Below are 24,117 nucleotides of genomic sequence, written 5' to 3'. Positions count from 1 at the left end.
TTTTTTTTTGTTTCTGGAGAACTCATTTTGAAGACAGTTTATAGTGCATGATATATTTCCTGAAACTATTATAGAAAATATATTTTCATTAATTATCACTTATTAGAATTTGGAATGTAATTTTTGCACATAAGTAATATGTTGTCATATAATGTGACAAGTAATTATTTCTTAATTTGTTGCAAATATATTTGTATTTAATTTTGCAGGTAATATGCAAAAATTCAATAATTTAGAATTTTTTAAGATCTTGATAAAGTACTTGTATAAAACATATTAAAATTTTTATCATAATAAACTGTTTTGAAATATAATTATATTTCTATAATATTTTATATAACTACTTCATATCATTATAGTATAAAATTTACATTATATGTAACAGGTTAATAAATTCTTTTATTGTGGCTAAATGCTGTATCTAATGCTTTTGCTTAGATTGAACGCTCCAGACTGGAATGCTTATAATACAGCTTGCTGCGGTACTGAGAGTGATCAAACGTTCCAAACGTGAGCATTGTGATATAATCATTAAAATTATTCATTTTGTGTTGTAAAACATTTGTCATCACTTTTATAAATTTGTGGAATTGGTTAATTGTTAATTCTTCTCATTGTACAATGCTCCACAATTAAGGAAAACGACTTGTCTTGTAATAGCTTCAACTTGTATATTTGCATAGAACTAAACTGAATCTAAATATTTTGATTATTTGCAGAGTAGGATCAATCTCTATAAAAGATATATTAGAAATACACAGGCGAGTTTTAGGACACGTAGATCCTGTCGAAGGCGGACGATTTCGACGTACTCAAGTTTATGTAGGTGGACATATACCTCCAGGCCCTGATGATATACATTACCTTATGGAAGAATTTGCTTTGTGGCTAAATAGTGAGAGAGCTATCAGAATGCATCCAGTGAGGTAAAAAACTATATTTTTCTCTTTAATTTATTTAAATGGAAAATTTACTTGTTATTAATACGTATAAAAATATTTCGTAGATATGCAGCTCTTGCCCATTATAAATTAGTGCATATACATCCATTTTCTGATGGTAATGGTAGAACATCCCGTTTATTAATGAATATGATTCTTATGCAAGCAGGATACCCTCCAGTCATCATTCAGAAACAACATCGTCATAAGTATTACGAAAATTTGCAAATCGCTAATAGTGGCGATGTCAGACCGTTTGTTAGATTTATAGCCGAATGTACAGAACAAACATTAGATTTATTTTTGTGGGCCACTAGTGAATTTTCTCGACAAGTCCCAGCCTTAAGTCAAGATATTTTATTTACAGAAAAGCAAAATACAATTATATTAGAAAATGAAAGTAGTGGTGATTTTGAGGATGATTAAAAAATGAAACCAAAGTTATTAGATAAAATGTAAAAAACTGTATGCCAAAGATTATATTAGAATTTTGTATTTTGAGTCATCAAATTTATTTTATTTAAATATGACGTCTGCATGATATAGTTCTATTCCGTTAATTGTTCTCATTACAGTGCAGAGAAAGTAAGTTTATATTGTTAAAGATTAGAACTTATAACATGTCGATAAAGTCTTGCCAAAACATTTTTTTCTCTGTCAAACACTTCTTGTAAAATAGTTTTATATTTTGTAGAAGTTACGACTATATTCGTGATGACGAAATTATTAAAGTAATTTATTTATACTTCAATATTGTTCCAGCACAAACATGTTTGTTATATCTTGAACTGTTTGTTGATAGAAATTTCTTCCATGCGTTCTGTTGACTCTTATATAAATTTAATGTAATATTTCAATTGTGTACAGATTTCAATTCAAATCTAAAACTGTGATTCAATAATGTAAAAAATTTATGTAAGATATACGCTTTAAAAATAAGTAAGTTATTTGAATATTGTAACTCAGTTAATGAAACAATTTGTAATCATTACTTGCTGGTCAAGTTATATACATATATAACACACACATATGTAATATACAAATTATTATAAACAATAATAAATACGCGATTTATAATCGAAATTATTTGCTTTTCTTTTTTTACTTGTTAAATTTACATATTTTTGATTGTCAAAAAGAAATAATTATAAACAATTTTTATATTTCATAACTTTATTAGAATTGGAAATAATTTGCTCGTGATTTAATTTGCTTTTTTTAGATTACCCATACATATAACGGGACATATATATCTTTTATTTAGGATAAAAAGTCGATTGTATGGTTTTAGTTGGATTTATTTTTTTATTCATTAAGCAACAACGTGAAAACTCTGTTTTACATGGATGTACACGTATTTAATTTTGTGTACATCGATTAAAACCGCTCAGAAGTTGACTAAATGCATATGATATTCGGGATTGTATATTGTTACTTCGTAATTGTTCTCATAAATTATTTGATTATAAAAAATAAAACATTAACATTTCTCGCTAGTAAGCTTTTATCATCAGTACGTCACTACTTATACATAAAACACTTCTTTCCAAAAATCGTATATTATGCTGTTTGTTTTTTTTCTCTCTCTTTTTTTCTTTTTTCTTTTTTCTTTTACAGACAGAGAAACACATTTAGCCGATCTTTACCTCTGTCTAAATCTTCTTTTATGTATAATCCTAAGTTAATGTGATACGGCATTGAGAATGGGTGGATCTGGTATTAAAAATACGAAATCTCTATTGAATCCACAAATGCTAAGCGTCTACAATGACATTGTAATAATAGACCTCCAATTTTTCAACACTTAGCGCCTGTAGTATCAAGAAAATGGTAATAAATGCTTATTCTTTTTATATATATAAAAAAAAAAAAAAAAAAAAAAAATAAAAATAAAAAATTAGAGAAATAAGATATTTAATAAATTATTCATTCAATGTCGAAAGCATTAATATGTATATATATATCTTAATTTTCACTCTGCTATATAAAATTCGGATGGTTCGTAAAAGCCGATATATATATTGAAATATTTTGTAGAAATAGTTTTTTTTTCAAAAAGTACGAATAATGTTCACGTTTTATAGCAGACAAGTGTCGAGAATATTTTTGTGAACTTAATTTGAAATATCTTGTTCTTTTCTTTTTTTCCTGTCATAGCGTAATAATACGTATAATAATGTGACATGTACAAGTTAAAGAGCGATTATCCTTTTGCATGCATCGATTTGTTTATGCTACAGAAGCTCTTAAAAAATAATAAATAATATGCCTTTAAAAGTGACAAGGTAGTAAGTATAATGTGAGCGAGAAGAAATATATATACGAGGATATAACTTTTTCAGAGCATGATACGCATATTTAGTTGATCGTTACATGAGAAACAACAAGAATATTAAAAAAAAAATGTTAGAAAAAACATGTTAATAAAAAAAGAAAAGTAAGTTCAATATATTGTTCACTCACTATCGATACGAGGAAACTAAAATATTTGTGATCGATGATTTCGATCACCGTCGTGCAAGTTTTTTTTTTATTATTATCATTATCATCTAAATTGTTATACTTTTGAAATCAGTCGTTATTTGGTTTAAACGCGAGTATCACTTAAGTGTGTAACATGTAAATCGCCGTAATTTAAGTTTACTTCATTTGTTTCTATTTTCTTATTTTGTTCAAACTGTTTCATACACTAAGGCTTGTTCTATCCGATAGTACACTGGGTCCCCCGCGAAAATACGCTTAGAATCTAATTCAATGTATTAATTGTAAATTAATGTCTTCTGTGTGTGTGTGTGTGTGTGTGTGTCTGTTTATTTGTTTGTGTTTTGCGTGATAATACAAGTGCACACATATTTATCTAGTGATAATCTTGATTTTGGTATTATAAGCATAAATCTTACGAACTGACTCGCATATTGTTCGATAGACTGTGATCGTCTATATACCTACGACTTAGTTTTTTTAAAATTGTTCAAGATCCTAATTAAAGAAACAGGATCTACGCGCGTTTGACAAATATTAAATATTAATGATGCTGAAAAGATAAAAAGATAAGGATACAGGTATGTGTGTGTGTGTGTGTACTCATACAGAAAGAAAGAGAGAGAGAGAGAGAGAGAGAAATATACAGCGTGGAAAAGAAAATAATAGATAAATAGAATTGATATACTCATAGAAATCATATATTACTCATAGAAATTGTTCAACACACCGTGACATTCTGTTCGCGTAATACATGCCCTTCCTCTTTGATTAAAAAAGAAAAAAAGAAAAAAAAAAGGAAAAGAAAAACAATTTTCTATTCGAATTGAAAGGAACATCCATTTTTTGTCTCTCATGCATATTCTTTCGCACATTAATACCTTAAAATTTGTCTATGTCTTAACGGGAATATACATATTGTATATATAATGCATCTTCGCAATGATAAAAGCTTCTCGTAAGATCGAAGTTAAAATTAATTTATCAGACAATTAACGATGTGAAAAAGTGTATGAAAGCGAAAATAATCTCCAGACACTCTAGCACACACGTATTTGCCATATTCTCTCTCTCGTAGTAATCTTGAATTCGTTCTCGATACTTTTATATTTTCTCATGTTCATTAATGCATATATTTATATAATAGCTCTCCTAAAACAGTTGCAATAATAACGATACAGTCCTTAATTAATTTAAAATGAAATCTGTTTTACAACACACCGAACGTCCTGCGTCTTATTTAAACGAAATGACCTATTTTTAATGTATTTTTTATTATATCTCATTATTATTATTATTATTATTATTATTATTATTATTATTATTATTTTAATTTTTTTCTTCTTAGCGGTTATAATATATTCTTAAATACATGTTAATTTTTTTATATGCATCACTTTGTTTGGATTTTTAGTTGGTTAACTTCTAGTACGGTGCATACGCGTTATTTCATCAACCACACTAATCACGACCCAGAGTACCAGCATTTTCACGTTTATGTATTTATTTATTCCTCTCTCTTTTTTTTCTTCTTCTTGTTCTTTGTATTATTATTTTATTATTATTATTATTATGATTATTATTATTATTATTATTATTATTATTATTATTATTATATTATTATAATTTTTTGTTTTAATATCTCTTGGAGCGAGGACTATCTTCCAACTTTTGATACGGCTCACATAGTTTGATGTGGGATTACAATGAATGTTATCAATTAAGAGAGGAACAATGATAATCTTCACCCGATACAGGAAACAATGCGATCAGAATAAGTCTATCACAGTATTTTGGACAAATAAAATGAATTGGTAAAATACTACGGTATCTATGCGTAGTTGTGAAAATATCGTGATACCTCGCAATGCTTATTTATTGTATCAATGTGGAAGTTACGATATACTTTTTTAAATATCGCCGTTAAACGAACGAACGAACGAATGAACATCGCCGATATGTAGAGAACAAACGAGTTCCAAGTCTAATAAAAGTATACGCGGGAAAGAAAAGTGCATCACAGAACTCGTTTGACGATAACTCTTTAAACGACGCTGTACGATCTTAGCATTTTGACGAGAAATCATTACAAAAGAGGACGAAATTAAAAAATGCTATGAAATGTAAACGCATATAATAAAAATATATCGAGAAGGAAAAGCGACAATTAATTCGAAAGTTTCGAAGACAGTTTGAACAGAAAACTTTCGGTAATAGCAGGTGTATTAAAATGCCATAAAGGAAAAAAAAAAGAAAGACACGACTCGTTTGTCTGTCGGCATTAGAAAATCATCATTAATCCAATTGGACGGGTGTTCTGTTTTGGCTTGAAAATAATCATCTCTTGCGTTAGATTGCCACTAATTTTCTTTGATATTCTGTTTCTTCTTATTTTATTTATTTTATTTTTCCCCCGGGATGTATCTCTAACGTCAATCGAATCTTTGTTCCTTTTATTATAATCTTGCAAATTTCTTCTCGTCAATGAGCTACATCATATTTATGTGGTATGGTCTGTCTACAATCAGTATTAGCGATTCATAAAGGAACATCGGAATACACAGTACCGATGACTAAAATCTGGTGCTAAAAAGTAGAGTATCGGCGGCCTCTTTTCCTGGAAAAAACTGCAAATTGTGTAGTTATATTTCAAAAAGATTTCTCTTTTTTAATATAATATTTATATCTTTCTTCTTCTACTGATTTTTGTTTAAAAATAGGATCTCTTCTCTTGATTTTAATTGGAATAAAATGGAGAGAGAGAAGGAGAAAGAGAGAGAGAGAGGGAGAGGGAGAAGGAAAGAGAGAGAGAGAGAGAGAGAGGAAGAGAGAAAAAAGAGAAAGAGAAAGACATAGAAAAAAGAGAAAAGAGAAGAGAAAGGAGAGAGAAAGAGAGAGAGAGAGAGAGAAAGAGAGGAGAGGAGAGAGAGAGAGAGAGAGAGAGAAGAGATAGAGAAAGAGAGTATTTTTGTTCTTATCTCAAAAGGCAAGAAAGGTGTGTCGATAATATATGTATGCAGTCAGGTAACTGTGCTAATCTCAGACGACGAAATTACACTGTTGTTTCCGACTCTTCCAATAGCAGAAAGAGTTGACACGCGACAAGAGGAGGACACGATGTGGGCATCTTTTACGAGTTGTTTGCTGGCGCCTTTCCTTCCGGTAATGTGTTTGTGTGCTTTTATATTTTCTCGTCTTTTTCGTAACTCTTGGTAAGGATCCTTAATTATATCGCGAGTTGCGTGTTCGCGTCATCTTCTGACTGATTTGTTCTTCTTGCAGTAACTGGCTCCGGAATTGACTGACTTGGTCCAATGCAGTGTTCAAGCTGTCACGTTGCTGCACCAACAACTGCTCCCATTTCTGGGCATACGCTGTAACAGATAACATTAATATCTGTCAGCCTGGAGCCATAAATCTAAGAACGAAGGCAGGAGATTCAGAGTTAAAATTTTTTGTCACAAAGATGATATTCTGGCTGATTTGGCAGAGAACCCTGTCACACTCCGGATTATTATACGTCAATTTACAAATGCCTGTTTGTGTTTTTTGTTTGTTTTACATTTAATATTTACGCACTAACAATGATTCGCTCTGGACACCTTACACGCTTTGTTTTTTAGTCAATTATTATTTAGTCAATAATCGCAAGTGTATATTGTCATTATCGAATACCTAAGCAACCATGTGGATTAATCGTGAAGCAAGAGATTAATTTAATTAAGAGGATTTAAGCGTTATTTTTTGGGGGATTTTTTTTTTTCTCTTTTGTAACACAGTGATGAGAACACACAAATCCTTCTATTTCACTTAATATTTTATGTTATTTTCTAAATACATGTATAATCGTTAAATAGAATTGTTTGGAAGAATAAATTGTGCACAGCTTTTTATCATTGACATGCTATTACTATGACTGGCATCGTGTATCATTCTGTTATAATATATTGAATTAGCACAAAGAAAATACAGCTGTTACAAAGGTAATCCACACAAAAATAATATTTATTAACAATAATCTTCATTTTGCATACATAACACATTAATAATATATCGGCAATTTAAAGGATACACATAGTTACTTTTTCAACGCACCAATAATAATTTTAAAATAATTTACCTTTTCGTATATTTGTAGCAGTGGCTTATATACAGGAAGAAGAATAATTTCACGAAAACGCACTAAACAATGCTTGCGGAATGCTGTGCAATGGAAGAAGAGAAAATTATAAGAGAAAAGAAAAAAGTTGAGTTTATCCTGAGATGACGCTAATATAATCTTGGCTTTTCTTTCTTTTTTTTTTTAAATTTATAAGCTCTTCTCGATAAGTATTTTTATTATCATTATTAATGATCTATGAGACTAATCGATCAACATAAAATTAACACATTAATTAGTCGTTACATGAAAGATTCATATATTTAATTATGTTTTCAACAAAATCATAATTAAATAAGATTCGAAACTTCGTTAAAGATGCCGAAAATTAATATGTAATTCTGTCGAATCAAATCTATATCATATTAATAATATACCGTCAAGAAACATTATTTTTGGGGATTGACTGGATTGAATTTGCATTGAATGCACTGATATAATGATTATTTCATGGAGCACATGTAATTAGTATATGTAAAATATAATGTTCATTATATATATATATATATATATATATATATATATATATATATATATATATGGCAAGCTGCTTTTTGTGATGTTTATATAGAACTGTTTATCGCATATTATCGTACCATCCGAAAATAGTTTTCTTTCTATCAGACGTCTATGTAACGAGAAGCTCCTCAGGTAGGGTGACTCAAACTTTGTTCTTTTCCTTCTGAAATCTGTAAGGGTTCCTGGCGTTATAGTTAATAATTTAGTCTATGTTTAAGTTTTCGAATTAATTTTGCACATTGCTTATATTTTATTTCGTTCTTATGACTTTATTTTCTTTTTTCTTTTTTTTTGTTGCTGCAAGTTTAAGTTCGGTAGTAAATGATTTCAATGATTATAATAGTGCATTTTCTGGAATGAATTTAAATGGACATTTGCAACGTAAATACGACTTATAACTATAATAATTCCTAATGTTTCGTAAAACGAATTATAAATAATATCATCTTACGAAAACATGCTTTCTTTTGTATAAACAAAAAAAGATTTTAATTATTTATAAAAAATCTTATACCAAATGTAAATATATAATCACATATACATCCATTTAAAAAATTGGAATGTAACTTAAGAAAACCTTGAATTTTTTTGTTATAATTATACATAAAGAAAAAGAGAAAGAGAGAGAGAGAGAGAGAGAGAGAGAGAGAGAAAGAGAAAGAAAGACAAAAAACAATTAGCGACTGACAAAATTTTCGCGTGCATGCAGCCAAACTTAAGTAGAAAAGTCAAATGCTCAAAATTTGTATTTGGTTATTAAATTAAAATTTCTGCTGAAGCATTCCAGTTGTACAAATAATACTAATTTCAATACTATATATCGTTATATGTTTGCGATTGAATGATATTGATGTTTATCACTTAGTGATTTAATATAATTTGACTTATCAATTCTAAAAAAAGAAAAAAAAAAGATAAATCTTACGATTCTAAATCACTAAATTAAAATCGTTGTTCAATGTTTACTTCAAACGATTGCATTAGGATTTCTCCGCTCAAATTAATAGCAATGCACTCTCATTCTTGCCTACTTTGTACATACATAATAAAGGCAATGTAAACGATCGGCAAGAATGAAAGTAAAATGATATTTTTAATAACGATGAAGATAAAGATCGATAATTTTCGATAAAATGGTCGAACAATAGGAGAGCCAGCCTGTTTGTTAAAATGAGCTGTTTTATCTTTAAGTTTCGAATTGACCCAACATTTGGCCGAGTTTCTACAACATTCAAAAATGTTGCAAGATACTAGATCTTCTCTAACATTAATAGAAGAAAATTTGTTATCTCCGGTAAAACTAGTACTGTTGTTAGATATATAGAAGTCATTCTTCTGCACGTTCTCTGTAATAACATTTGGTTTTTCATCTTCTTGCATCATTCTGTATCTCGAATTTATATTACGATCAGAATAAATGTCATAATTCGAACATATATCTTCTTTAATGTTATTGTCCTGACCAGTTTTGATATTATTATACAAGTCAAAATCTTCTGTAGGACAGTTGACGGGAAACTGATAATTATTATTAAATAATTGTTTTTCCGTTTTTTCAATGCTCTTAAAGACTCGATCATTTAAAGCAAATTCATTTGAGTGAAAGATGTTCGTATTTGTCACTGGTTGCTTATCCTTGAAAATATTAGAGTTATTATTACACGTTGTTATAGTCAAGGCTTCGCACGGACTCCTATTACTATCACGTGGCAAATATATATATTTTCTATCATTAAAAAGTTTATATTTTTTTGATCGATCGGAAAAAGTACCGGACCAATGATATTTCGATGCTTTCTTTTTTCCAGACGTAGCCCACTTAGCACGTTGATTCATGTTCGATTTTGTTGGACGAAATCCTACCACCGACGAACTTTTATTAATCGTCTTTTTTAACGTAACGGTACCTGTACTTTTTGTCTTTATATTATTCGATTCTACATGCGTCATTCTATTATTAATTATGTCATTCTCGGTAGAGTTGGAACTCGTATCACTTTTGCATTTTCTTTCGTCCTTCGAAGAAGATTTCAGTGTATTCTTGATACTCGTTTTATTGGTTGCATACATATCCTGTTGTATATTGTTATCTGAAGTGTCGTTCGTACTGTCGTTTATCATAATCGTTGTATTTAATGTCGTATTGCTGCTTCCCCAGCTCCGGCTTAACGTGAAGATCGAATTTGCCTTAGTCTTAGAGCGCGAATCTGTTATAAAACGCCACACACTGTGATAGTTCAGACGATAAAGTTTTTCGTTTTGTTTGTTTTTATTTGGATGGGAAACGAAAAACGTACTTTTTGTTTTTATGACCTTGAGAGTGATAACTTCTCTCTTAAGGAAAAGCCAAAAAAACGAAAAAAGGAAAAAAAGGAAATTAACAAAAAAAAAAAAAAAAAAATTGAAAAAGAAAAGAAATGAAAAGAAAAAAGAATAAGACTTTAAACGATTTCTTTGCATGTCACAAAAAAGCAAGTGCATTGCTACTATTAATAACACAAATATATATCATGCACAAACTTTTAAAGCGATACACCCTTTTCGTACATGTCGTGATGTCTATTGCTATTACCAACTAACGGCTCTTTCAATTCGACTCAAAGAGATAACGTGGAACATATTTGAAAAAAATAGGATAATAATCAAATTCTGGGAGCATATATTCGTAGTAAACATAGAAACGTTCGTGCAGGTTTGAAAAAAAAAACCTTACCTTCTTGATCGTAGTCCACCTCGTGAGTTGCACTGAAAACGCTGTGCGCTTCATTGAGAAATCTGGTCGTGTTGTCCATTACCATTTTGTGCGTATCCAATACCTCCTCTTCTAACAATTGTAGAGCAGAAACTGCTTCGTGGAAAGTATAGAGGTCTTGCGAAAGTTCACCTTCCTAAATTATCACAAAGATAATCCATTTCATTCTTACTTCTCCATTGATTACTATTAACTCAAATTTGTATTTTTTTCTCATTTGCATTTCAATAGGGATAGAAGAATTGTTGCATCACTCACATTCAAAGATCGAAGTTGTGCTAAATCACTGTCTGAGAGAACACTATTGTTGGCCTGTTCTTCTATCTTCAATCCTCGATCATCGTCCGTAGGTGAAACTTTTATCTCCGTTGGATCGGTTGCAGCTAATTCCTTTACTCTGTCTGCGTACCTTAACGTGTTTAAGGAATGCTCACAAGAACTCATACCAGGACTAATCATCGCTATCTATAAATTGCATTTATATATATATAATATACATATATAATAAACGTTTCATACGTAACAAATAGATAGTAGAAATAGATTCAACTAACCATACACGTTTTAGATTTTTCACCGATAAAACTGTCCCTTAACACCTGAGTCAATTTACTTGCTCTGAAAGGCAAGTGTGCTCCTTTACGACTTAAAGCGCGAATACACTCCTTTAACGCTAGCAAGGACTTATTTATCTCAGCACCCTCCATACCTATATATCCAATCGATGGATACAAATAATAATGGATATAATCAGTATGACTAAAGTACGTGAGGACGAGTTTGATAGAAAATAATAAACTCACGCGTTTGTCTGTTCGCAGAAGAAGTATCAGCACCTCTTTCGTTTCCAGCAAGGTCAATAAGAGAAAATTTCCCGTGTACTCTATGAGTACCCGCGGTTCGTGCTATTATTTGAAATATCGCGTGCGACCTCGAAGAATTGGAGTTTGCACTCGTTTGTCCACTCGTCCTAGCACTGTTACCATGTTGTATCAATTTTAATACTTCATCGCACGTCTCTACAACCTTTTCTGTTAGTCCGACTATTTGAACCTATAAATCACCCATGTGACATTTTTTATATTTATTCAGTAGCATTGATTTAAATAAAATGCAATATTTACAAACGTACTTGTTGTTTCCCATCCTCCAACACTCTTAGCTTTTCTTTATCCGCCAGGAGATCGAATACTTTTCCAGAATAGATTTCAAAAAAACTAGCAGAGATAACTAGATTTAATGGACGATATTTCGCCATTTTAAGACATTTGAAGACATCCTTAGCGACCATAGCGTATATACCCTTTTTACAGTCCTGCGTTTTACCATTAAAATCACCGCCCATGGTATGTGTTTTTCCACTACCAGTTTGTCCGTAAGCGAAACATGTAGCCATACCACCTTCAAAAATTGTCTGCACCAACGGCTTCGCCGTGTACTTGTAGACTATCTCATTGTTACAAGTTTCGTCGAAAGCATAATCAAACCTAAAGATCTGATTTTCCAAATATTTCGTCAAATCTACTTTGGCTTTTGGTTCGTGAACTACCATTTGATCTTTACTGGGCACACTGATAACGTCGACTTCTTTTCGTGTCACTTCTTTCTTATTCAATGGTCGTTTTCTTACGCATACAGTGATCTGATGATCCTCAACGGTATCGGTTTCTCGCAACGGCCTGAATTCAATGCTACTCTGGTACTCTCTGAAATATGAACGAACATATGTAACTAACAGAAAACGTCAAATATAGATCTAACGATTATCTGTCTATAGACTTGTAATTAGGCTGACCTAATCATGGCAAGAAATTCCCAATTAGGATTGCCTGGATCTAAATTCATCAAAGCCTCTTTCTCTTCTTTAAGTTCCGCCTGACGTTGTCTCCTTTCTTCCCTGTTTTTCTTCAGTCTCTCCACTTCCTTAACGACATTGGATCGTCTACCTCTGCCATTCTCCATTTGTGCTTGCTGCTGCTGCTGCTGTGCTTGCTGCTGTTGCTGCTGTTGTTGTTGTTGTTGTTGTTGTTGTTGTTGCAGCTGAGTTTGCTTTTGCTTGCTTTGAGTCGCAGCCGTAACGTTTAACGGTGTCATCGGGGTTGGTGGTATGTTCTCCAATTCTCGTCTTCCCGTCAATCCAGAAACGGAATCACCATGACCATTTACCGAAGCTACTGGAGCCATAATGTTTGTCGGTCGACCTGTTTGTCGTGATGTTTGTCTCGTATTCACTGAAATCATTTGATTTTTCTATTGTATTATAAGAAAAAGTCAAGGACAAATTCTAATCGGCACACCGTCGTTCTCATTAGTTCGAAAATTTTGTCAGAATTTAAAAAATCAACGAATAAATTCCTCTTACCGTTATCGACCTCCAAATGAAGTACTTGATCATCGCTTCTAGATCTTTCGCAGACAACTTTGTTTCTTCTTTTGAAACAATACAATAGAGGATCGAATCTCATGATTATGAAAGTTAATTTAATAATTTTTTAAGAAAGAAAAAGAAAACCGCAGAGAGGACTGACCAGCGACGAACGAAACACTCGACTGCTAACAGTGTATACACCGTACTGAAAGTACCGGGGTCCTTGCCCTTGTGTTCTAACGTATAGGCTACGAATATCGATACTTTTCTATGTATGAGTTTATACCTGGACACACGCTAACCGCGACATACTACTAACATACGTCGTTCCTGTATTCGTAATAGCTGGCTTCTTCCTAAGTGAAGAGAACGACGGCGCATAGACCGTAACTGTAACGTTGAGAGGCCACCGAATTGACTTATCGAACGTGTCTTTACAGACTAAAAACTTGGCCGCGCGCTCGATATTCATGTGAAAAAACTTTCAACGTTCGAGATTTATGATCTAACTTATCTTAATGATGACGAAGACGACGATTAGTGGACGTACCTTTTACTGGAACAGACGGTCTCGTGGAGTACTGAAAAATAAAAGAGAACGATACGTTAGAGAGAGAGAGAGAGAGAGAGAGAGACCATCTAAAATTAAATTTAGTGCCCCCTTGAAAACAAAAAAAAAAGCAAAGCAACGAATTTTATACAAATAATAAAAATTCTTTCCCCGAAAGAGAGCCCGGTGCTGTAAACGAACGTTGTTCTTCTCTCTCTTTTTTTCTTCTTTTTTTTTTTTTTCATTCTTTTTTAAGCCAAGTGTATGATACATATTTCGCTTGTGTATGTACGCCGCCTCTGAGAGAATCCAGTACCCATCATTCCAGTGATAATAAAATAAGGAAGACTATTGAATGAGAGAGGCCGTGAGAGAGAGAAAAATTGAAAATAATGTGCTTCCGTGTGAGAAAGAAAAAGAGCATATAGGAGACGCAAATGGAGGAGAGAATGAGGACTTAGAGAGGATTGCTTTTTTCAGATGTTTAGGGGTAGGAGTGCGCGTTACCGAAAGACGAGATGTGACTCGTACAGGAAGCGTTGCGGATGTAAGGCCGTTTCTTGCGGTGTGACCGCCATGCCGTCCTAGTGAACCCTCCTCTTGGTTCTCCAACTCGTCAACCCCCTCATCCTCCTCGCCGGAAGAGTCCTATGTCCGTCGTTTTCATTTATTTCGCGCGTGTGTGTGTGTTGTGTAGAATGTTTTTTATCACGATTTGTTCGTCGAATTCGAGAAGCCCGCGTTGATAATAAGGCAAATTAAATTGATGTAAGATAAAAATGAGAATCAAAGAGAGAGAGAGAGAGAGAGAGAGAGAAAGAGTGAATAAAATAAATGGAAATTTTACATTTTTCAAAATGGTCGATCAAAATGGGGAGGTAGGAATCGAGGATGAGCAGCAGAATTTTTGCCAAAGAGATGATTTTTTTTTCATTAGGATTTGTTTCATTATTGTATCGTTTTGATTTTTTTTTGTTATTTCGAAGCGGATTTCCGAGGTCGATGATCCCATCCGTCGGTACAGATCCGTGGTTAAGAAGAGCAGCGTCCATGGAGGAAAAAAGATGTTGCGATGTTAGTAGCACGAATGATGGAATCTCGCGCGTTAAAACTTGGACGTCGGGGGATTTGTCGAGAAAACAAAAGAAATAAGGAAAGAGAATCTCGGGACGTTTCACTTTGTCGTTACTTTCTCGTTAAGTGCTAACTCCTAACGAGATACATATGTCATTTGCGTTACGTAAAAGAAAAAAAAAAAAAAAAAAAAAAGTAAAAGGAAGAAAAAGATCCAGACTAATCTCCTCTTTTGTGTAACATCCGTCGAGTAATGCAAATTAAGAAGTTATCTATATGAATGAAAAAATAAATAAAAAATAAAAAGAAAAAATATCGTACGAGACGAACACTGGTAGGATTCAACTGGTATTTTTTTTTTTTTTTTTAACACTATTACTTTGTGTACATACTTAAGATACCGGAAGTAGCATAGATCCAAACTTGTACGAGTATTTCATGTAAATAAAATCAACAGTGGCAAAATTGCAATACTAACCTGTTAACTGTGTGAGTTTATTTAAAAAATGTGTATCTATGTTGTGTAGTAAAAATTTAGAGACGACGAATATACCCGTAAACACAGATTACAATTGAATTAAACTATAACGAGTACGTCAATCACGGAATAAAATTAAATTGAATTATAACGGAAAACAAAAAAATAAAAAGATTCAGTAAGACACGCTTCATCACAGGTAGCTTCGCCTTGCAGTGTCATTTTCGCGTCGGGTTCGCGTCATTTACGCGTTGGGTTGCGGCGTGTTCGTGTCGTTTCCGCATCGGGTACGGAAATTAAATCGCCATAAAAAACCTTTTACGATAATAACTGCTAACTGTGTAGTGGACTTCTTTTTTTTATTTTGTTGTTGTCTTGAAATATTTTTAAACGCCTTAAATTTACAGATATTGTTTAGTTTTCAAATGATAAAATTGGAATTTAAATAACAAAAAATAATTTCTTTTTTCGCATGACGAGTATAATTGTGAAATACAGTTAACAGGTTAACAACAAACGATCGTACCTGAAAGACGTACATGTACTGGAACATGCCTACAACCGGTCCCTAATATCCCTTGTCGTTTAAACGAGAAGAGCCACGTTATTCTTTTCACAAGAGAAGTATTACGTATCCCAGGCAACGAGTAAACAGAATTCGATTCTTAGTCGATAATAAATGTCCGTGGACATATTCGTTCCTTTCAATGGAACTAATAAACATTATACACCGTACTCCCTTCTTCTAATTCGATTCTATTATATGTGTATAGTATGGCTTTCTTTTTCAAAGAAATATACTAGATATATAAAGTTTATCATCGATACTAAGACATAATATAGATATTACTGCTACTACTACTAATAATAATTATTATTATAATAAATTTCAACGTACCTTCGCTACTAATTCTACCACATTGTTCATCTGCGGTGGTCCCATCGTCTTTTTATTTAATTCGGGATTCAAGGCAAGAATTGCATCGATCTCCACCTAAATCGAATATAAATTAACGAGGTTAAAAAATGATTTTTGTTCTACGTTTAAAAGTCTCCGATAATGAATTTAAATTAGGCGCGTTTATTTAAAAACGTGATATTTTACCTTTCGGCGTGGTATTAAACTCGGCTGATAAGGCATTGTAATATCATTAACACGTTTTACTGAATATATTGAAAAGTAAATGGACTTTTTTGTTTTTAATTCTTTTGTTTTGTTTTCTAATCAATTACGATGCTTGTACACAGAAAGATCACTTAAAACATGTTATCGGGTTAAGAAGAAATCACGTTCTAAGTAGCTTTGTAGCTTGTCGGAAATAGACTCGCGTTCCCATTAGCATGCTATTGCATTCGTCACTATTGCGTAAGCTCCAATTCAAAAATAGTGCAAATAACCGTGACCTAGGATTCTAAAAACCAAAATTTCTAAGATCCGACGAGAAAATTATTTTTTAATTATATTACCAATGCTACGATATTTTCCTCGTATTTAAAAGAAGGAAAAAGAAAAAAAAGAAAACTTAAATTGATTAAATTTCCTTCCTGTATCGATAACAGCGACGTTAATTGGCGCGTAATTCAATTTCGTGTCGCACGAAGCGCCTCCAATTGAAAATTGATCGAACTATAGAAAATAGAACGACACACCGAAGAATAAAGAATAAGTTCGAAGATAAAAGGAAGGAAGTCGGATTAGTTTGTTATTTTGTTACAAAATCGAATATGCGTTAGTAATAACAAATTAACGAGAATTACGCATCGACGATTACGCAGACGGTTCTTTCACAATGGCTTACCTCTTTCCCTTTGGTTTCCCCCTTTTCGAACCATTCTACAGTTACGGTGCGTTGCTCCCAATTGACACCAGAGACGATAGCCGAATGAACGCGACCTAAAAGAAGAAAAGAGAGAAAGAAAAAGATATTAGAAAATATCCAACGAAATTTATCAATTTTTTCCATAGTTAAACCAATTGTAAATGATGTCTATATATAATCATCGAGTTTTCGACGAAAACGTTTACGTTTCCCATAGTTTAACAATTAATCCATTTAAATACAGGATGGGTCAAAAGTTCCTAGCTGATCTTAAAAATATTATTTACTCTTTTTCGAAACTTTTTAGGCTAATTTTTTGGAGCTATAAAAAGTTTTTTAGTCTTATTAAAATTTGTAATAAAATTTCTTTCGAATCTTCTATTCTAATTCTAACGATCTATCGTCGATACTTTAAGGAAATATACCGTTTTCTTCCTTTTCCGACTTAACACGAGCTATCATTTCCCCCTTGATACGATTATGAGAAAAAGGTCTTGGTATCATGGACCCTTCCCTTCCCTTATTCCTTCCTCTCTCTCTTTGACGATCCTCGTCATCTTGAAGTCTCACTTCGAAGCTACAAGAATTCAGCTTCTTTTTAATATCTTTCTTATCGAAGGTAGCCGATTTCACGGTTAATGATTCGTCGAATCCAAACTTGTTAATTTCACCGAGGATAGAGACACCATTTTCTTCGCACTTTCGTTTAGATTTATTTTGAGAAACTGAGATGGAACGTTCAACAACGGCGCCGCTTAATTTCGATCTTCTAATTCTGTCCTTCTTTGTCTTGTTCGTTGTCGTCGGAGATTTCTCTCGACTCTTCGATCTAACGTCGTAACCGTTACAAGGACTCTTGCTAGGAAAGTTGATCCTCGATGATATCCTCTCTTCGTTTCTTCTAGCTCTAAAAACCTTCAACGAATTCTCCGAAAAGGTATCCTCTTGCCTTTCACCGGTTAACAAGTCAAATGCAGGACTAGAAGTACCGACGGACGCCGTCGTTGATCTCGAGAGAGATTTTCTAAAAATTTCTTCGTCCTCTACCGATCGATTATCCTTCGAGGAATCTTTGCTCAAAGAATCATCGCTGTACTGATGAATCTCCGTCTGTTCTTCCTCCTCCTCCTCCTCCTCCTCCTCCACCTCCTCCTCATCCTCCTCCTCTGCGTTGCTCGAGTCGTTATATGCAGAGTGATCTGTACGATACCAAACTTCTTCGTTTTCGATCAATCTATTGAAATCATTCTCGCGACTGAATCTTTCCTCGTTAGTCGTCCAATTAGATTCGAGAAGATCATTGCTCGTAGGAACTTCAACATCTCGATCGATCGTTCTTTCTAATTTTGCATCTTTCTCGTTTAATGATATTTGATTGTTCTCAAAACGATGATCTTTCTTCTCCTTCACGTTCTCTTTTCTAACCTCGTCAACGTTACGCGAGCCGTCGCAACTCAAAGAAATATTACCGATCGGAATCAAAGAAGAAGAATCTTCCGATATCTTCGACTTCTTCTTACTCTTCTTATTATTCGTCTCCTTCGTTCTATTCTCTTCCTCATCAGGATCTTTCTTCTTCGAGCCACAGACGCACCGCGACAACCAATCCATGTTTAGAAATGTCCTTCATACGGAAAAAGGAAGATTCAAGGACGACATCCTGACGACTCTCCTCATCGTCCTGGATGCTTCCAGCCGGCTCGGGGATCTCTTCGGCCAATGTCTTCTTTTTTTTTCTTCTTTAACTTCTTCCTACTATCGACACCTGCGAACAGGTCTTCGTCGCATCGACGAAGAAAAACTTCGCCATCTGTGGCGAAACGATGATCATGAAGATGTTTCGATCAAAGAAAAATCGATCCTTCTTCTACGAGTTACGACAATCGAATGTCGGTGTCTCTTCCGATCTACCCTTTCTATCGGGTGTCCCGATGCAACCGGTATTTCTCTTTCTTGCTTTTTTTTTCGAACAGTTATTTTCTACCTTTTCCGTATCCTCGCCTCCGTCTTTCTCTTCGGCTACTTGCGCAAAAGCCGAAGCGTTTCCCCAAGGTGTAATCTTACCAACCAGGTGGTTTCGAGTATCGAAGTTACCGGCTGCTTAGCAGAGTCACTCCGATATCGGTATCGTCGAGTCGATTTTCACTCGTTTCACTTTTCTCTTAATAAAAATCATCTTCGTCAACCATCAAACAATTTCCTTTCTCGAAGAAGAAAGGAAAAAAAAAATAATAGTAATAGAAAAGAAAAAATAAATAAAAAAGAAAAAAGATATCACATTCGTATCGTTCGTGGCTTCCTCGATGAGAGGTTCTTACGTATCTCTATTATCCCTTGGGTACCATCGTACCTTTTTTAATACACTTTATATATAGGTTTACCACTAAATCGTACAGTAAATATAATTTCTTTTATTCATTCGTCGTATTTTCAGAAAAGTGAGTTTGCGGTATGCCACGTCGTTTCTCGGCTTTCTACTTTTGTGGTTCGTCTATCACACTCCTATATATTCTTATTGTACGCTCTCCGATTGATTTTCTCTTGAGGAATCATATAAGAAAATAGAAAGAGAGAGGGAGAGACAAGAGATGTAAATTAATATCGTCGAAGAGAGGAGATAGTAGACTGAGCTAACTTTTTCGCCAACTTTCGTTCGTCGAGAGTCGATAGAGCCGGAAATAGAAAACCTTCCATGTGTCTACCCCTTTCTTTCTTTCTTTCTTCCTTTTTTTTCTTCCTTTCTCTTTGACCGAAGTCTTAGTTGTGTAGTTTAGAACGTGTTTCAGAAAAAACGTCTGGAAAAAGGCACAAGCGAGAGAAGAAGAAGAAGAAGAAGAAGACCAGCTATTCTTCACGGTCGTTCTCGATCCAAATGCTTCGAATTCTTCGAAATTCCTCGACGAATACCAAATTCGAAATAACTATTCTATGTCGAATACAACGTCGAACGTAAAATCGGCGAATTCTTTTTTCAATTTCGTTGCACTTTAAGTCTAACTTTTGATAAAAGAAAATAAAATATTTAAAAAAGAAAAAGAAGAAAAAAAAAAAGAAAAAGAAACGAACGAGCTTGTATTAATAATGATTTGTACGTAAACTTTTACGGATAAACATATAGTTTGGCACTGATCTCATTCGCACTCACGTCGCGCTTAACTAAACCTTGTTCTGACATTTAAACGATCGACGGGGAAGACAACGGCTTTAAAAGGAGAACGGATTAGCGGAGCATAACCACCACCAAGAGTAGCAACGACAATGACGACGACGACGACGACGAGGACGATAGTAATAGTGGCGGGAGAGTAGCAAGAGCGTCATAACGCCGTCTCGTTCGCACTGACATCGCTGGATCGACTGACAACATCCTCTCAGAGAGAGAGAGAGAGAGAGAAAGAGAGAGAGAGAGAGCTTGTTTAATAAACGCATTTATTATGACGCTCGGGGAGTCATTTCTACAGTCCCCTCCTCGTCAACCCTCGAGTAAACAATTTCTCGACTCGGCTCGATGAGCTCGATCGCGTTACGCGCTATCGAATCTTTATGTTCATCTCATATACATATGTACACGCTTGTGTTTTCCTTCTAGTAGAATAACCAAAAAAGTTTGATTTCGCGTTATATGTATAGCAATTACTTCGTATAATAGGACAAATTTTTCTTCCAGCATAATTACGAACACACATATATATAAATTATTCGGCAATGATACAGAAAGAAGAAATCGATCAACAAGCAGAAACGACGAACACGTCCTCGTTTTTTTTCATTGCTTCAAAGGCGTAACTCGTCGTCGATAGACTTCCTAATCGCCAGAGAAATTAGCTACGCATCGTTAATAGAGTTCAACTATACAACGAGAACACGTTCCGTGGAGTATTTCAAAGTCTATTCGATTCATTTATGAGCCTTTGAAAACTTTGAAAGAGAGAAAGGAAACAAAATTGTCGAACCTTGTTAATTACTTGGCTTGCAACAATGAGAGAGTTCACAAGTGCAGACAAAAGTGCAACGAACATATACGGTCTGCATCATCTAGACGACACGATCTGTCTCTTTCCGTCTCTCTTTCCCCCTCTTTCTTTCTCTAGTCATCTATCTATGAGGTACGGAAGAACAAACTCATCTAGTATTCGCGATAGGCGACTCGACTCTTCTGATGCGTGACTGTGCTCGGTACAGCCCATATTTATTTACACTGCACTAGGAAGTCGAGCCGATTTCCTACGTGCCGTGATGCATATATACATACATACATGCAAACATATATACACACTGAGATATGCGATGCACTCCTCTCTATGCATCGAACGCGATCGTTATGCACCATTTTTTTTTATCTATATCCGCGTTACCTTCTTCGCCTTGATCTTCGGTCGTACGTGAAAAACTCGCGAGGTATCTTGACTAACGTAAAAAAAAAAAAAATGTAGCACGAGTTTTCATTGAAATTTTAATCTATATATTTTACTCACATCCCGATTAAGGCGGGTGTTTTAAAATAATCAGTTCGGGGGTCTACCTCTTTCTCTCTCCTGTTCTACGGTCTATTGAACATTAAATTTAAGCGGTTGTTTCCTGCCGCAAATCCGTCGTGTGGAAAAAAACGAATGAACAATACCACGCCATTGAATATCTATCGGACGTTTAATTTATATTGTGTCGAACAAATCGATTTCATATCAACGAATCATATCAAAAAAATTTTTCCCACTGTTTCCCCTCAATGCACTTCAATAAGTTTTACATTAAAACGAATATTCGTCCTAACAGTGTTCATTACTTAACTCATATTCTCGCGCATAGAGAAAGAAAATGGCGTTGAGGTGGGGCAAAGTATATTTCACGTGTATTGTCCCTGACTCTCTCGGGTCTCGTTAGCGGCATCGAAATCTTTCCTTATTCGGAATCGCGCGCATTTTATTTCTGTTTCTTTTCTTTTTTTCTTCTTTTTTTTTAAGACCTTGACATTTATTCCTTTCTCGTCAGATTTGATTACAACCGAATGCGAGATCATCGATGGTTCTTACATTGGAGGATCATTATTAAGAAAGAGAAATAATTTCTATTTATTTTCTTTTTCTTTTTTATAATATGCATATAAAAAATATAACAAGCAGCTTTCTTGTACCTATTTTGAACGGAATATGTCTTATCGTAAAGGTGACACGGTAAATGATTTCTTAAAATAGCACGCGGTGCAGTGAATTTAACTGCACTGAAATTGAATTCAATTAGTGACGCAAGACCGCTCACTTTTTCAGCCTTCGTAAGTGCAGTAAGATTTCAACGCGTTATTTTAATGGATCATTTTTCTAACCGACTTCGCGCGCGAATGAATTCGCGCTGTGATAGAAAAGAGAAGAGAAGTTCTTTCTGTAACATGCATTCAAAAATCAATATTTCATGAATCTCGATGAGGGATAAAAAACAGGATGTAACTAAGTAGATGTTATGAGGTCATGAAAAGGCATAACAATGGCGCGAAATTTAAAGCGAATTTACGAAAGTTATCATTAACGCCACCGTTCGTCAAAGTATCGATACTAGAAATACAGACACCTTACATACCGATCGAATTAATATTGAGATTACCACTAGGCGACACCACCCAACAGAACTGTTTTACCGACATATACAAAAAATCCGTTGGATTCACGCGACACCTATGTATGATTAATAACGGATCAACTCTTTGAAATGTCGTTGAGGTTAGGTTACCAAATATATACACTTCAGTAATATATATATATATATATATATATACACTGTGCGCATAGAAATATGTATGTATTTACGTATGACATGTGCGGACAGTTGTGTATCCGATAACCACGAGAGAACGCAAAGATATATTATGTCACTTTCGCGTGCGACTTTTTAAAAACGTGTCAACGGATTGCGCGTTATTACAGCAAGTTGGTTTCAATCGAAGCTTGAAAAGAATTCCAGAAGACAATTTTTGTCGAGAAATGAACATATCTCGACTTTTACACGATTAATAATACGAAGCAATTGATTTTGAATTTAATATAAAATTAATGAAACATGTATCGTGTGTATACACACACACACACATACACACTTAATTGACGCATTGCTATGTAAAGCTACGTATTGATAGATGCGCGAAGAGACGATATATATCGACGTTAAGCCTTACACACAAAATAGTCTTCTTTTTAATCACCTTGCGTTAAAAAAGGAAGCATCCTATACAAACAGTATCGATCTAGGACAAAATTTTAAACTCAAAGTAGTGCAAATTTTGTTATTACTTCGTAGCAAAATATACGAAGAATTTCTCCAAGATAAAATACAAAACGTGCTTTATTCATGGAATTATTAAAAACAATTTACGTTGCTTATGTATGCAATGGCAAATATCGTTGCACTCAAAATAATTACAATCTTGTAACCAAGAAACAATGCATCTCTTAATTAAATAAATTCAAATAAAATAGTAACAATCTTCTAACAGAGAAACAACAATGGGGCCTTTAGCAGAATAGACGGGTCATTTCACATCAACGGTATGCTCGTTTCCACGCATGCCGTGCGTTCGCCAACGCCATTTTGATGGTGGATGTATACTACATTTCTCAACGATATGAGAAAATCACGAAGAGAAATATTTTCCGAGAAGATAAAACGTACTTAAAAATAATATACCGTTCGAACACATTCATCAAATCAATTCAAATTAATTCTCAAATACTGAAAATGTAATCCGCTTTTTATTAAGAAAAAAATTAATAAATAAGTAAATAATCAAAAAAAAATTTATATATATAAAAATAAAAAATACATCTCAATTCCAATAAATCAAGCATAAAAAAGGCGCGCAAATAAGAAAGAAATCGAGTTCTTAGTGGGCGGCTCACGAGTCATACTTGTGATGAAATAGAAAATGGAAATATGTGATCACGATCGATCTTGCGATCGCACACGATAGATCTCTGAGTCACACGTATA

General features: G+C 33.8%; 2 protein-coding genes and 1 long non-coding RNA gene across 12 annotated transcripts in view; 2 read left to right on the top strand and 1 right to left on the bottom strand.

The window, feature by feature from the left end:
* LOC122630656 (protein adenylyltransferase Fic) overlaps positions 1-2,024 on the top strand; it is a 3,506-nt gene extending 1,482 nt beyond the window's left edge. Inside the window, exons 4-6 of one of the 2 annotated variants that reach the window (XM_043815402.1) lie at positions 439-510; positions 720-926; positions 1,007-2,024. In XM_043815402.1, the coding sequence (XP_043671337.1) occupies positions 439-510; positions 720-926; positions 1,007-1,367 (640 nt within the window). In that variant the 3' untranslated portion in view covers positions 1,368-2,024. The remainder of the gene's footprint in view (positions 1-438; positions 511-719; positions 927-1,006) is intronic. The other variant, XM_043815403.1, reaches the window with a different exon arrangement.
* Positions 2,025-2,226: 202 nt separating this feature from the next.
* LOC122630652 (kinesin-like protein KIF2A) overlaps positions 2,227-24,117 on the bottom strand; it is a 32,966-nt gene continuing 11,075 nt past the window's right edge. For 3 of the 9 annotated variants that reach the window (XM_043815394.1, XM_043815395.1, XM_043815391.1), the window contains 11 exons: positions 17,122-17,216; positions 16,221-16,316; positions 14,278-14,418; positions 13,771-13,801; positions 12,648-13,083; positions 11,985-12,558; positions 11,656-11,905; positions 11,407-11,561; positions 11,111-11,317; positions 10,814-10,988; positions 8,327-10,307 (listed from right to left, as the gene is read on the bottom strand). In XM_043815394.1, coding sequence (XP_043671329.1) covers positions 9,118-10,307; positions 10,814-10,988; positions 11,111-11,317; positions 11,407-11,561; positions 11,656-11,905; positions 11,985-12,558; positions 12,648-13,083; positions 13,771-13,801; positions 14,278-14,418; positions 16,221-16,316; positions 17,122-17,216 — 3,350 coding nt within the window. In that variant the 3' untranslated portion in view covers positions 8,327-9,117. Of the gene's footprint in view, positions 6,797-8,177; positions 8,271-8,326; positions 10,308-10,813; positions 10,989-11,110; positions 11,318-11,406; positions 11,562-11,655; positions 11,906-11,984; positions 12,559-12,647; positions 13,084-13,770; positions 13,802-14,277; positions 14,419-16,220; positions 16,317-17,121; positions 17,217-17,567; positions 20,167-24,117 lie in introns of those variants that run through there. The other 6 variants (XM_043815392.1, XM_043815393.1, XM_043815386.1 and 3 more) reach the window with 6 other exon arrangements.
* Positions 6,480-7,712, top strand: LOC122630657. Its single transcript, XR_006327535.1, has 2 exons — positions 6,480-6,584; positions 6,705-7,712. It is a non-coding gene; the product is annotated as an uncharacterized LOC122630657 (long non-coding RNA).

This window comes from Vespula pensylvanica, chromosome 7 (genome assembly GCF_014466175.1).
Source record: "Vespula pensylvanica isolate Volc-1 chromosome 7, ASM1446617v1, whole genome shotgun sequence".
Taxonomy (NCBI): Eukaryota; Metazoa; Arthropoda; class Insecta; order Hymenoptera; family Vespidae; genus Vespula; species Vespula pensylvanica.
This window is presented reverse-complemented; position numbering and strand designations above follow the sequence as displayed.